Source organism: Hipposideros armiger, unplaced genomic scaffold (assembly GCF_001890085.2).
Source record: "Hipposideros armiger isolate ML-2016 unplaced genomic scaffold, ASM189008v1 scaffold_64, whole genome shotgun sequence".
NCBI classification, from domain to species: Eukaryota; Metazoa; Chordata; class Mammalia; order Chiroptera; family Hipposideridae; genus Hipposideros; species Hipposideros armiger.
This window is the reverse complement of record NW_017731414.1, coordinates 1,155,938-1,170,468: the sequence shown is the minus strand read 5'-3', so window position 1 is coordinate 1,170,468 and position 14,531 is coordinate 1,155,938. Positions and strand designations below refer to the sequence as shown.

The 14,531-nt window shown below is 51.9% G+C and overlaps 2 protein-coding genes across 8 annotated transcripts in view; both read right to left on the bottom strand.

The window, feature by feature from the left end:
• NIBAN3 (niban apoptosis regulator 3) overlaps positions 1 to 6,190 on the bottom strand; it is an 18,920-nt gene extending 12,730 nt beyond the window's left edge. For 5 of the 7 annotated variants that reach the window (XR_002123935.1, XM_019641999.1, XM_019642000.1 and 2 more), the window contains exons 1-4: positions 5,981 to 6,190; positions 4,612 to 4,784; positions 1,182 to 1,307; positions 471 to 585 (exon numbers count right to left, since the gene is read on the bottom strand). Coding sequence is in view for 6 of the 7 variants with exons in the window: in XM_019641999.1 (XP_019497544.1) it covers positions 471 to 585; positions 1,182 to 1,307; positions 4,612 to 4,784; positions 5,981 to 6,035 (469 nt within the window). In the remaining variant the exon portion in view is untranslated. The remainder of the gene's footprint in view (positions 1 to 470; positions 586 to 1,181; positions 1,308 to 4,611; positions 4,785 to 5,980) is intronic. The other 2 variants (XM_019642001.1, XM_019642004.1) reach the window with 1 other exon arrangement.
• Positions 6,191 to 9,551: 3,361 nt separating this feature from the next.
• PGLS (6-phosphogluconolactonase) lies at positions 9,552 to 14,525 on the bottom strand. The gene is made up of 5 exons (XM_019641769.1): positions 13,733 to 14,525; positions 12,364 to 12,471; positions 11,835 to 11,936; positions 11,324 to 11,464; positions 9,552 to 9,900 (listed from the first exon to the last, which is right to left on the bottom strand). Exons 1-5 carry the CDS (start codon positions 14,018 to 14,020, stop codon positions 9,763 to 9,765), a joined length of 777 nt encoding a protein of 258 aa, XP_019497314.1. The 5' UTR covers positions 14,021 to 14,525; the 3' UTR covers positions 9,552 to 9,762.
• Positions 14,526 to 14,531: the final 6 nt, after the last annotated feature.

The following is a 14,531-nucleotide window of genomic DNA, read 5'->3' as shown; positions in this document are numbered from 1 at the left end:
GAGGAGGAGGAGGAGGAAGAGGAATGGAAGGAGAGAGAACCCTCCTGGAAACACTGAACTGAACAATACACCCAGCAACAAGTATGTGTGATTTCCCCACCCACAGTGTCCATTTCCCTACATGCTTGCTGACACCAGGGTTTATTGTTTTTAACCCTTTGCTACTTTGATTCTGGTCCGGTGACCTACCTTTCTCACTCTGACGGGAATGGGTGTTTCTCCTTCTAGAGCTAGGGTGCTCACACAGGGATAATGCTGTCCCTCAGGGGACAGTTGTCAATGTCTGGAGACATACTTGGTTGTCACACTTGGCGTGGGGGCTGCTACTGGCATCTTGTGTGTGGAGACTAGGGATGCTGTTCAATACCCTGCAGTACACAGGGCGGCCTTCATTGCAAAGAATGTTTGGGCCCCAGTGTCAACAGTGCTGAAATAAAGAAATCTGCTCTTGGAGCCCCCCACAGCCTTACCTGAGGAGTCTGGGCAGAGAGCATCTAACCGGCGGAGATATTCACGCTGGGAAGTCAGGATTGTGTACCCCGTCAGGGCTGTGGAGCCCAGGGGACGGCCCCCATTTTCATATTCCTACAAAAGGTGACCAAAGGACCGGCTTGGGACAGGTCTAAACTGTGACTTCCATGACCCATTGTGAGATCAGGGGAAGGTTTCTGGTTAGCTGGGGAAATCCTCCACCTCCCCTCCCTGCCTCTACCCCTCCCTTTCTTCCTCCCCCATAGAAGAGTACCCAGCCCCAACTGTGTGCTGGGCTGGTCCCAAGTGCTGTAACGAGAATTACCTCATTAAATCTGCACAGCCCCTTTTCTTATCAACCATCATCATCCCATTTCACAGAAGTAGAAACTGTGTCCCAGGGCGACAAGTGACCTGCCCTAATCCCCCAGCCAGAAAGCAGGGCATGGGTGTGATGTGAAAAGGCCCTTCTTGGTTTCAACCTCAGCATTGCTGACAACCATGAATGAACCCTTGCCCCTGTCCTGGGCCTCAGTTTACCCACATGGCACAGCAGGAGATGGTCACTTACCCCAGGCCAAGCACACAGAGACCCTCAATTCAGGCTGAAGAAAGGAGGGGGCCTATTCTGGGAGCTGGACCCAAAACTCATGCTGGGGAGGGTGGGATGGAGAATCTGGAAGCTGAAGGAACGCAGGCCACTCACTCACCTCCCTGTGGCTGAACCATTCCAGGCGGCCATCCCCACGCAGGACACAGAAAACTGGCTGCCACTGGGGCGGGTGGCCCCAAAGCTGGGTTAGGGGCCCTCGGTGCTCTCGGACTCGGGGCAACTTCTGTGGGAGGAGGGGCCCTCAGATGTCAAAGGCTCAGGCTGGTGTCCCCGTATCCAGACCACCCGGACAGCTCCCACTGCATCCCAGGTGCCACTAGGTACAGGGCACTTGGGTGCTGCTACGTGGCCCTCCTATTCTTTATCAAGCATGCTCACATGCTCTTGTTTGTGGTCCTTCCACATTTGAATTGATGTAATCCTCCCCACAGCCCTGGGGGCAGAAGCTCTTGTCATCCCCACTTCATGCAGAAGTGGCCCTTCCCCACTTGAGCCTCAGATGAAACCCTAGCCCTGACCAACGTCTTGATTGCAGCCCTTGAGAGACCCTGAAAGAAAGGATTCAGAGCGTCTTTCTCTAGAATCCTGACCCACAGGAACTGTGAGATAATACATGTGTGTGTTTTTTAAGCTACTGATTTGTAATACATTGTTGCACAGCATCAGCTATCCGATACAAGTGGGGTTGCTGGGTCATGGAGCAGATGTAGTTTAACTGTATGAGAAACAGCCAGTCCTCTGTCCACAGACCAAGCCCTCAGGCCAGGGGACATTTTCTTTGCTCCTTGTTTCATTTTCTTTGCCATTCTTCTCACTACCTGACCACTTGAATTGTGTGCTTTGTGTGGTCACTGAGTCCCAGAGCAGCACCTGATGCACAGTTGGTGCTTGATAAATATTCTATGAATCAATTGTATCTGTGATATTTTGAGTCTTTAACGGGATGGTGGAAACTCAGGTGTTTGCTAATGGTTCTCCATACTTTTTCCCAGGTCTGAGAATTTTCATAAAAAAATATTGTTAAAACGTGATTATAGAAATTATATATAAAATACAAATATATAAAGTAAGTATTATATAAAATGTTCAAACTGAAGTGAGGGGAAGTCCCTCCACACTGCTTGAAACCCAATATCAGCTGTGCCCTGGCACAGGTGGCTGGAACCAGCAGGTGGTGAAAAGTACAGGTGGGGGTGATGCCTGGGTCCCATGATTCCCCAAGCAGGACAGGGAGAGTCCCAGGTGGGAAGGGGCTCTGTGTCCAGAGCGCCAAGGAGCCCCCACCCCAGGGCAGGCACAGCTGGGAGAAGAGGCATCTGAGAGAGATAGTAATCTCAGAGCCCTGATGGGGTAGGGGACCCTGTGTTGGTAAAGATTATGGGCTCTGGGTTCAAACCACACCTCTGCCTCTCACTGGCAGTGTGACCTCAGGTAGGTCACTTTACTTCTCTGTGCCTCAGCTTCCTCACTGGTCAAAGACCCATATCCCAGGTTGGCGAGAACTGAGTAAGTTGTGCCACCACATGGAGGCCCCAGGTGCCATTGCCAGTTCAGCCAGACATGTGGAGCTGGAGCCAAGCAGCTCCAGGTTCCTCTGTTCCATCCACAAACTGTTCCTGCACCCCTACTATGTGCAGGCACCACGTGGGCACAAGGAGTCAGTGGAGGAGAAGGGGAGACAAGGTCTGGCTCCTGTTGTTGAAGAGCAGAGCCATGGAGGTGATGAATGTGTGACCTGGGGCTTCAATGGAGAAGCAGTGGAATGGGATTTCCAGAGGAGGTGCCTGACTCAGGCAGGGGTGATGATAATCCAGGAAGGCTTCTTAGAAGAAGTGGCAGCCAAAGTGTTACCGGCCAACGGAGTAGTCCCCACCCCCACTACTGAGAAACTTTTAAGTTTTCTTTCCCATAAGAATGTTAAGTATAGAAATGTTAAGTCTCCTCCCTAGATTCTCAGTTCCTTAGCTCTTGGCTTTGATTACTTTTCTAACCAGTTTGTGAATCCTAGACTAAAGACCTCCCTCCCCCTGCTTCTTAATTGCTTTGTAAATCAGTTTCTGAATCCTAAACAGTAGATTGTAGAGCTAACAGATTTATTAATTAAAATCTATTTATCCTCATTCAAGGGCCTTAGAGATACAGATGACACCCCAACAAGGTTGCCAGTCACAATCAAAGAAGCCAGCGCGGTCTTCCAGGCGGAGCTCGAGACCCCTTCCTCCCATCTGAGATCAACTAGGGTGAGAGTTCCGTGAATCCCCCAATAGGCAGGGACAGCTCCATGCCCCTGCCCAGCAGGAAGAAGATACAGAATTAGAAACCTCCTGTCCCTCAGCTTCCCATAGAGATTTAACGGGGATCACATCTGGTCAAGGGGAAAACTAGGCAGGCAGTTAGAGGCAGACATTGGGTCTCTGCATTCCTGCATATCCCACAGAATGTGACCGCCCGGTGACCTCCCCTCTCCACCCAAAACTTCTTTTCATTGTAACTATCTACCCCTAAAACAAATGGGTACAAAATACCCCACTAGATCAGACCAGTCACTCACAACTGCACAGTACCTCTTGTCAATCACAGGTGCCAACCAAGTGGTCCCACGCCCAGAGGGGAACAGCCCATTTTAGAGTAAAGGAGATAAAAACTCCAAGTCCTGGGAAGTCCATCCTTCTCCCCTTTTTGACCACTTCTTCCCTTTTTGAACCCCTTCCTCCCTTTTTTTTTTTTTTGAGCCTTTTGAGCCTCACCTTTGCACGTGGCCCGCTCCAAACTCTTTGGAATGTAATTTCTCTTCTAATAATGGGCCCTTGAGCCATTCTCTACTGCTTGGGCCTACTTCTACTTCTTTGAAATGTACTATCTCTTCGAATAAACTTTTTATTCAGTTACTTAACTCTGACATCTCATTCAATTCTTTGCTTGAGTTGCCAAGGACCTGGACTTTGCGCCGAGAAGGGCTCACTCTCCGTCAACAAAAGCACAAGGAGGAATAAGGGAGCGCACACAAGGCAGAGGGCACCCACCACACATGAAAAAATTAGGGGGTCCAGTGGCTGTACCGTGCCCTTGAATGTGGCACTCAGACAGGGCACAGGGCTTTTGCACTGACTGTGCCCTCTGTCTACAATGCCCTTCCCATTGTAGGCTCCAGATCCGGCTCCTCATCCTTTACATCTCAACTCAGAGGGGCCCCCCTGTACCCCAAATGCCAGCTCCCAACAGCACCCTTCCTCTTGTTTTCCTAGCACCTATCAGAAGTTATCCCACATCATGATATGTTAACTTGTTTGGGATAATTTTCTCCAATCAGACTGAGCTCTGGAGGGCAGAGCGGGATCTGTCTCAGTCTCTGCTATGTCCCCAGCCCAGGACGTGCCATGCAGTAAATGCCCAGTGAATGTTACAGTCACCCCAGGTCGTAGCACCAGCAAGGACAATGGTGTGAGGAGGGCCTCCCCCACTGAACCAATAGCCTCTGAAACCTTCCTCACTCAGCTGCCCCCCCCTACCCTGTTGGTGGCACCCACTTTGCTATGTAGCAATTGACATCCAGCCAGCTCCTGGGGACCCAGCTCCCGGGAGATCTGCTTCAGGATGGAGGCTGCCAGCTGCCCGCGGTATAGGGGCAGGAAGTTCCTCAGCAAGGCATCCACCTGGCCTGCAGGAATAAGGAGACAGTGAGGTGCCTGAATCAGGCCACCTGCCAGGGGAGGGTGGAATTAGGAGGGAAGCAACTCCTGAGCTTCTACCTTCTCCTCAAACCCAAAAGCTGCCCCACAAGACATGCTTCTAATTCCATAACCTTCTGCTGCCTGTTTCCATCCACATTGGGGGTGGGGGTGGGGGCAGAGGGGAGTTAAGGGACTCTGGATTCATTTATAACTGATGTACAACAAACTTTAATTGTATAATGCATTGAGTTTAATGAGCTTTCATACATGTCCACATCCATGAAACCACCACCACGATCAAGATAATGAACAGGTCCATTGCACCCAAAAGTCTCCTTATGCCCCTTAACTAGGGAGATTTTTGAACTCTTTTAAAAACCTCACCCCAGCACAAGGGAACTTTCTGCGGTGATGGAAGTGTTCTGTATCCTGATCTAAGAGGTGATGACACAAGTGTAAAGCTCTTCAACTTGTTCCCCTAAGATGCACGCGCTTAACTGTATGTAAAATACACAGTCCATCTCACTGCATGGAATGTGGACCCGATGAATGGAGCTTCAACAGCCTTTATGAGCCATGAGGTAACCTCAGGCACAGAAGACACATATAGTAGAACCATGAGATGGAAGGAGTTGGGCTGTTTAACTTTTATCAGTCTGCCTGCCACTATACCTCTCCATAGGAGAGAGAAATAAATCTTTGCTTTGTTTAAGTCACTACAAGAAAAAAATCCTGACACTCGTAGAGTAGCTTATTGAATCCATTCATGTAATAACTTGACCTTTCCTAGTCTAGCTCATGAGCCCATCACATCCCCAGTGTCCAACACACAGTAAAAACTCAACCATGTGTATGGAGGATAGAATGCACTAGCCATTCTTTGTCTCAAATCGGGAACTGTAACTCTGTCCCCGGGATGCACACAGAGGGGTCTATTAGTCCCTGCCCATCATTCACCTGGTCCCATGCCCCTCATGCCAAACCCATGCCCAGAGAAGGGTTTACCAGATTTACCAAATAAAAGTACATGAGACAAGTTAAATTTGAATTTCAGGTAAATAAGAAATGATTTTTTTTAGCATAAATATGCCCTTATCCAAAATTTGGAACATACTTACACTAAAAAATTTATTGATTGCTTATCTGGAATTCACATTAATAGGGCGTCCTATGTATCTAACAACCCTGAACTCCCCTCCTTCCCACCACCCCCACGCCCGCTCACCCCTCAGGTGCTGCTGCTGCCGCTTGTCCAGGGGGCTTGAGGACCTCCCACCCATTCTCCTGCGGTGTCCTGGGCTCCTCTAGAGCGAAGCAGATATTCCTCCCCTCCCCACGGCCCCCCAGGTTCCTCTGCTCAGAGGCAACCTGAGAAGAGGGCACACCGTGAGGAGCCTGGGTGCTGCAGAGACCAGCACCTAGGGCCAGAAGCCAGAGCTTGGCACCCGTGTGTGTTGGGAGGGGAAGGTGACAGCCCCTGTCCTGCCCCACCCTGCACCTGCATCCTCCAGGCTCCCCTGGGGCCCAAACCCCCAGAGCTGCTGGTTTCTGTAGGGGCTGCTGGGGCAGCCCCAGGGGTAGCTGCGGGGGTAGGATACAAAAATCTTAGCTGGCTTTGGAGGGATGCAGGGCAGACCACTGGCAGGACCAAATCACCAGTTGTTTGTGTGTGGGGGCAGGGAAAGGGGATGGGCATCTACCCCCACCTGATGCGCAACCCCTGGTGCCCACTTCCACTGTGTCTGCCCCATGCTGGGTGATGCTGGGGGGACTGAGCCCTGGCCCAATCGCCAGGAGCCCCCAAGCTGGGGAGACATAGCTGGACAGACACCCCCAGTCTCTGGGGTCAATGCTGGGGCTGGGGGAGCAGGAGCTCTGGTCTCAGATGAGGAAGAGGATGGGGGTCCTGTGGAGGGTGTAGAGACTTGAGGGGGGACCTGGTTCCTTCCTCACCCCCAAAACCCTCCCCAAGCAATCACCTCATCTCCATTTCATTCTTTTTTTAAAAAAAAACATTGTTTTTTTTTAATTGGGGAATTTGGGGATGGGAACAGACAAGTTGCTGTCCTTTTGTTCTTTAGTCTAGTTGTGGAGGACGTCGCTTCACTGGCCCAAGTTGGCACCATCATTGCGCTCTTCCCGGGTGAGGCAGATCAGTCGCCAGCTCCTGGACCCCCGCTCACAGCGGCTGCTAGCGGCTCACTGCGGCTGCTGGCCGCTCACGCTGGCTGCTGGCCGCTCACGCTGGCTGCTGGCTACACACAGTAGCCCATGGCAACCCACTGCAGCAGTGGCCCTCATATGTGGGATCCGAACCGGGGCCCTCTGGCGTCCCAAGCCAGCTCTTAACCAACGCGCCACTCGGCCAGCCCTCCATTTCATTCTTTAAGTGACTCTTGAATGTGTCCCTCCTCCCGTCCCCAGCACACCCCAAATTCTCACTCCTGACCTCTAGCACCTCCCAAAGCTCCCCAGTGCCCCCTGGGGAAATACCAGGCCCCAGAGAGCCCCAGCCTCACCTCTCAGCGACCCCTTCCAGCCCTACTCAGTCCCCCACCGCTGCCCCAGCACCCATGGACCATCGCTAGGCACACCAACAAAAGGGAGAAAAATGGAACAAGAGGGGATAGAAAATGCTAGGGTCAGGAGGGGTCAGGGAGGAGATACTGCACCAAGATCTGAAGGAAGTGAGGGCCCAAGCCATGCAAAAAGCTGGAGGAAAGAGAACAGCAGTTGGCACAGCACACACAAAGGCCCTAAGGTGGGGAACAGCACAAGGTGGGTGAGCTGGGGGCTGAGTGAGGTGCAGACATTAGGGGAGGGGTGTAGAGATTGCAGGGGTCACACGGAGGCTTATGGGCTAGTAAGAAGTGGGCATTTTGCTCAAAATGAAAGAGCCACAGTCAGGTTTGGCACAGGGACCCCTGCAGCTATGGGGAAAGGGGCACAGGAGAGGTGTCATGCCCCAGGCAGGCCCCCCCACGCCTGGCATTATTTTCCCTCTGCTTCTGGGCACCCCTGCTCTGGCCTCTGCTCTGGGGTTCACAGCCACCCGCACGTGCCCAAACCCATGGCTGGGCTGACTTCCTTCCAACTCCCTCCTCTGCTTTTCTCAACCTGTTTCCGCTGAACCCAGCGGCCCACTTCCTCACTCTTACATCTGAGTGACTGACCCCAATAAGACGTTATAGGAAACTTCACTTTCTGTGGTTTCAGCTTCGCGGTTTCAATTCCCTTGTCTCCCTCGGGTGCCTCTGCAAGCCCCTTCCCCAGCCCCTATGCTTGGCACAGGCTCCCCACGCTCTATGCCCACCAGCCTCCTCCACCGACATCCCTGGAGCCAGAGAAGCTGACAGGTGGGCCACGAGCAGACTCTGCAGCCCCAGCACAGCTGAGGCTAGAGGTGCCTTGGCAAATTCAAGGCTCTGAGCAGGCCTGCAGCAGGGCAAGGTGCAGAGGTGGCAACTGGCCCTGGGTGTGCAGTGGGAGCTTGGCCAGAGTGAGAGTGTAATGGGTTGAATTGTGTCCCCCCAAAAGATATGTCCACAGGCCACTATTAAAAAACAAATGAACAAACAAAAAAAACCCCACAGAAACTAACAAGTGTCGGTGATGATGTGGAGAAATTGAAACCCTCATCCACTGTTAGTGGGAATAGAAAATGGTGCAGCTGTTGTGGAAAACAGTATGGAGTTTCCTCAAAACATTAAAAATGGCATTTCCATACGATCCAGCAATTCCTCTTCTGGGTAAATCCCCAAAAGAATTGAAAGCAGGGTCTCAAAGAGATATTTGTATGCCAACATTCACAGCAGCATTATTCATAAGAGCTAAACCATGGAAGCAACCCAAGTGTCCATTGACATCTGAATGGAAAAGCAAAATATGGTCCATCCACACAGTGGAGAATTGTTCGGCCATAAAATGGAAGGAAATTCTAACACACGTGACAACATGGATGAACCTTGAGGACATTATGCTGAGTGAAAGAAGCCAGACACAAACGGATCACTGTGTGATTCCACTTATATGAGGTCCCTAGGGTAGTCAGATTCCTAGATATAGAAAGTAGATGGTGGGTGCCAGGGGCTGGGGGAGGGGGATGGGAGTTAGTGTTTAAAGGGACAGAGTTTCAGTTTGGGAAGATGAAAATTTCTGGAGATGGATGGTGTGATGGCTGCACCACAATGTGAATATACTTAAGGCCACTGAACTGGAAACTTAAAAATGTTTAAGACGGTGAGCTACATGTTACATGTATTTTAACACACACACACACACACACACACACACTCACACACGATTATGTCCATGTCCTAACCCCTGGAACCTCAAAATGTGACCTTATTTGGAGTAAGGAGTCTTCGCAGACATAATTAGCTAAGGATCTTGAGATGAGTTCATCTTGGACTAAGGGTGGTCCTATATCCAATGACAGGTGTCCTTAGAAGACAGAGAGACACACACACATGAGAAGGCCATGTGATACCAAAGACAGACACTAGAGTGATACTGTCATTAAGCCAAGGGTTGCTGGTAGCCCCCAGAAGCCAGAGAGAGGCCTGGGACAGACTCCCTCAGAGACTCCAGAAGGAACCAACCCTGTTACCACCTTGACTTCAGACTTCTGGCCTTCAGGACTGTGAGATAATAAATTCTGTGGTACTTTGCTACACAGCCCCAGGAAACTAATTGAGAGTGCCCATCCCTGTCCTCTACCTGCTGGGACAAGGGCTTCGCGTCAGCCTGAGCGTCCTGGTTCCACTGCCCACCAAGGACCACAAGACAGTGGAGAGTTGGAGCAAATGGTCCTTTTAATATCTGGGTTGCTCAGAGCCACGGCCAATGGCCTGAGCCCCCAGGCAGAGCTGGTGGCCGGACCTTGTCAACACCACCTGGCTTTTTGAAAACGAAGCCTGGCGTGTGGCGGTGGAGGGGCCCAGCCTTGCAAGGTCCCAGCCCCCTCAGGCTGCACGTGGTCCCAGCTGTGGCATCCCTTGGGACAGACTACAAAGTGGAGTGCTTCTCGAAGGGCACGGTCAGGAGTCGGGCCGCTGCCTCGTCCAGGAACCAGCAGAGTTTCCCAGTGTGGGGCTGGACTAGGGCGGCGGGGAGTGGGTTCTCCTCCTTGTCCTCCAAAATGCGCTGTGAAGAGGGCAGATGTGTGAGGCCCCACCGCACCCCCAGCACCCCTCAGAGCTTCCAGGCCCCCCATGGATTAGGCTCTCCTACTCTCAAGGTTTGATCCCTTCCAGATGTCTCAGCTTCAAACAGTCAGTAGGGACAGGTCCCTTCCCTTCTATCATCTGTGACTGTATAATACAGGGGTCAGCACACCTTTTCTGCATAGACCAGAGTCACTATTTCAGCTCACATCGACGTATTGGTGAGCGTCTTCCAACAAATCTTTATTAGTAGACACTGAAACCTGAATTCTGTCCAATTTTCACACATCCAGGAATATTCTTCTTCTTTTGATTTTCCCCCCAACCACTTAAAAAAGTAAAAACCCTTCTTAGCTAGCAGGATTTGGCCCAGTGGTCTGCGATACGTCGACCCCTTGATGTGACCTCATGAGTGGGCATTATGTGCGTAAACACTGCTTTCTGCCAGCTGGGCCTGCCCCAAGCACTGTGTGTCTATAACTCACTGACCACAGCCTAGTGAGGGCACCTGTTCTCACCCCATTTTACAGTCAGGGAAGCTGAGGCTCTGGGTGGCCTCCCTCAAGGGGTCCATGGGGAGGGGCCCCCTGCAAACCACCTTGTAGATGAGGAAGTTGAGGCTGGGGGGGTGGCCACCTGAGGCCATGCTGGGCATCACTGACAGGGAGATGGGTCTGCTGGGCTCTTTAGTCTACACCCCAAACCCTAACATTAAGCCACCCCTGTGAAGACATCTGGGCCTGACAATTTGTGGGGAGAGAATTATTATTTATCTTTAAAAATATTTTCAGTTTCTCCTATAGTTGTTGATCTTTTAAATGATGGCAATTAAAATATTTTCATTTAGCTTATTTTCAATCTTAATTATTTTATATTTTCCTAAAATGTTATGTATATAACTATACCTTTTTCTTATTCCTACCTTTTTATTTATTCTGACATATGATTTTTTTCCTTTTTGACTGGCTTTGCCAGGGGTTTGTCTATCTTTTGGATCTGTTTACCATTAGCTTTTAAGAATATTAACCAATTCATTAATTTCTGATTTTGATTTCATTTATTCCATCTGCTGCCTTTTCTTAGATTTGTGTTACTGTTCATTTTTCCAATTCTAGAGTAAAGTACTTGATTTATTTCAATAGTTTTCTATTTAATAATTTTTTAATGTATTTAATGCTATGAATTTACCTGAGTGCAGTTTTGGCCCCATCTCATCAATTTCCTTTCATAATACTTCATTCCTAACCACCCTGTAGTTAGTTTCTATCTTCCCTTCAAACCAAGAATTACTGAAGTATCTTAGGATCCGGTACTTCCAGCACAATAGCACTTGGGGTCATTCATATTCTATCCCCAGGTCCACATGCCCGTGACCTTCCTGGGAATGAGGCCCTCAGTGTTACCTTCAGAACAGCTGCCTTGCCTTCTCCGGTTGCCACAAAGATGACAGTTCGGGCCGCATTCAGCACAGGAAGTGTGAGGGTCACTCGCTGTGGCGGTGGCTTGGGGGAGTCACTGATAGGGGCTACAATCTTCTCCCGCTCCTGGGGGAGGGAGGCCAGGGTAGAGACAGGAGGACATCACTTCTACTTCTTGAGCATGCATGCATGTCAGGCATGGTCCAGCCATTATTCCGTCCCACTCTACTAATCCAGTGGTGCTTCATTTAAGACCCCTGTTTTAAGATGGGTAAACTGAGGCTCAGAAGGGGTAAGCCCAGTGGGCATGCCTGTTGACATAAACTGACTTGAACCCTGCTGTAGGCACCTCCTAGTCTCTCTCTGAAAACCCCAGATGGTAGAGCTCAGGGCTCAGGTGTAAGCGGGGCCCTCGCAGGTACATTCACTTGCAGAAGGGGATAGTCTGGGAAAGCTGAGCAGGTGTGGCCACCAGGGCCTATGTGGGTGCACTCACCTGCAGGAGAGGATGGTCTGGGAAAAGTGAGCAGGTGTGGCCATCAGGGCCCACCCCTAGGATCAGAAGGTCGAAAACTGGGATGGAGTCCCCTTGGAAGGCCTGGGTGGGGAAGAAGACAGTTCAGAAAGATTGTGAGGGAGGGGCTCAAAGGATAGATAGTTGTCAGAAAAAGAACTGCAAGTGGCTGTAACACAAGGAGCAATGCTCAGCCTCATGTGCATAAAAGGGACTCTAATCAACAAAGTTCCACGTTTCACCTGACCAACTGGCTGAGAGTCTGGGGACACAATTGTCTCCAAGATGTGAGGAACCAGGCCCACCACCAGGATGTCAGAGGCCATCCTTGGGGACCCCAGGGCAGGGCTGTGGCCTCTCAGAGGGGGATCCTCAAAGGGGTCTGCCAAATGACCCCACAGGAGTTTCTGCCAGTGATGATCATGCAGTGCCACCCACAAGACTGCTCCGTCACCTTGGGAGTAACCATCTCATGGACGAGGTCTCCCTGAGGCTGCTCCAAAACACGCACCTGTCTCAGTTTCTTGGCATAGTCCTCCGCCGCCTCCTCCACGGGCAGCTGGGGGTTAATGGTGATCACCTGGCTGTCGGGGATGGGCAGCTTGGAAAGCAGATGCGTCTGTGGCATATGGAGGGGCAGTGTCACCAACAGTAACACACGGGTCAAGGCAGTGCAGGGTTTGCACATGTGACCACCTGGATCCTCCAGAAGACTCAACTGTCATTACACCCATTTCCTGTGTAAGTTGAACTCCACGTGGATCCCAGTGCAAATCAGCCAGGGGTCTTTCAAATTCGTCATGACGGGGAGCTTTTGGCCCTGGCCTGCACCTATCTGGCCACATCAAGGCCCTGTTTCAAAGCCCCCATGGTTCCTTTGCCCTTGGGATAAAACCCAGCCCTCTCTGCTCTCTATGAGGTCCTGTTGACCTTCCTGCCCCAGCCTATACACAAGCTATACACTGGCGGTTGAGCAGGGCAGGTTCAAACCCCGGCTTCCCCACTGGTCACTAGGTAAGCGCAGGTCTTCTGGTCTCAGTTTCTCCATCTATTAAATGGAGGTACTAACAGCCCCTGGCCTCATAGGTTATTGTGGAGTTTCATGAGAGGATGTGGATCAAGCACTTGGTAATCAGTACAAATTCCTGCTTATTACAAAAAAACAAAAACAAAAACAAAAAAACCCCCATAAAATCATCAGCTCAAACTTCTTATGCAACACACTCAAGACCTGAGTGACCTTAGGCTCCTAGCCAAGCCCACCCCTCCCACACTTCCCTGGGCAGGTTGTTTTCCTCCCCTACAGCAGGAGTGAACACAGTTGCAGCAGGGGGAAAACCAGGGCAGACCACGGCTCCTCCAAGCCTCAGTTTCCCTTCTTGTAAAACGGAGGGTGTTCCCTGATTCTACAGGCATTGGGGCCCAGGGCCAAAGACAACACCCTCGGAAGTCATCAGCACACAAGCTGCGTTAAGACCATAGAGAACTCGTCCAGCTTGATAGGAAACCGGCTCCACACCAGACCACTCCTATCGGGCTCTTCCCCAACTCTGCGCTCTCACGCTCCGAGTCTGCGGCGGCTGCATTTCCCAGAGCGGCTGGGCCACTCCTCTTCACTCCGTGCCTTTTGCCCAGGGCTTTCCCTCTGCCTGGCTGCCAACTAAAGCATAAAGAGGGTCTTCGAGGCCCCCACCGGCCCACCCGGATGGCGGTGCAAATGCAGCCCAGGTGGGAACTCGGGGCACCCGGCCGACCATTCCTAGCTCCTATCCAGTTAGAGGCAGAGGGCACTGTGTGACCCCCGGCGGCCCCCGTAGCCGCGTGCAGGCAGCGGGCACCGCCTTCTCGACATGAGCCCCGGCGGCTACCGTAGCTCTCACCCGGTAGAGGCCGTACGTGCTTTCGGCATGCTCGAAGGGGACCAGGCGCTCGTCGCAGAAACCCAGTGTCCAGCGCTTGAGACTGTCGGGCCCGGCGGGGGCAGCGGCGGCAGGCAGCTCACGGGCCAGCATCGAGACGAGACTGCCACCCGACAGGCCGAGCGCGAAGCGGGCGCGGGCTCCCGCCAGGCAGCACGCGGCCCGCTGCGCTACCAGTTGCGCCAGCGATGCACCTAGCTCCTGCGGGCTCGAGAAGACCGAGATAAAGCCTGGGGCCGGCGCGGCCATGGCGACAGAGGGGAGGCGGAAGCGCTCCCAGCGGCCTCCAGTGCGCCTGCGCTAAGGCCGACTCGGCGGCACAGCGCTCAGTGCTTGTGGTGGCCACCTTTGGCACATGCGCAGTCCCACGAGTGAAGCCAGCGCAGGGCGGGGCCGTCGGACCCAGGGCGCTCATTGATTCTTAGCATACTGGGCTTGAGTTTTTTTCTTTGGGTTGGGGATGTTCGAGCTGGCGCAGTTGCCCCCAACGCCGTGGTGTTAGGGCGAGGCCAGAGCTGGGGGACCCCAAGAGTGGGACGTGGGGTAGCGTGGCGTGAAGGAAGATGAGAGATTTCTTGAAGGAGGGCGCATTTTGGTGCGCTTTAAAGTTCCTGAACCTTCTAACATTCATCTTGTTAGTTGTCTTTAATTAAAGCGTAAGCTCCATGAGGACCGGGTTTGTTTTGTTCACTGATGATTGGAAAGCCCCCTGAGCTATGCCTGGCACAGACTGGGGGCCGAAAAACATACTTGTTGAATT

What these genes read in the sequence shown, in the direction of transcription:
- PGLS (XM_019641769.1), bottom strand. Translation starts at nt 14,020, where the DNA reads ATGGCCGCGCCGGCCCCAGGCTTTATCTCGGTCTTCTCGAGCCCGCAG. An exon ending in ATGCCAAGAAACTGAGACAG is followed by an intron (nt 11,937 to 12,363) that starts GTGCGTGTTTTG and finishes TTCCCCACCCAG; the next exon opens with GCCTTCCAAGGGGACTCCAT. An exon ending in GCAAGGCAGCTGTTCTGAAG is followed by an intron (nt 9,901 to 11,323) that starts GTAACACTGAGG and finishes CCCTCTTCACAG; the next exon opens with CGCATTTTGGAGGACAAGGA.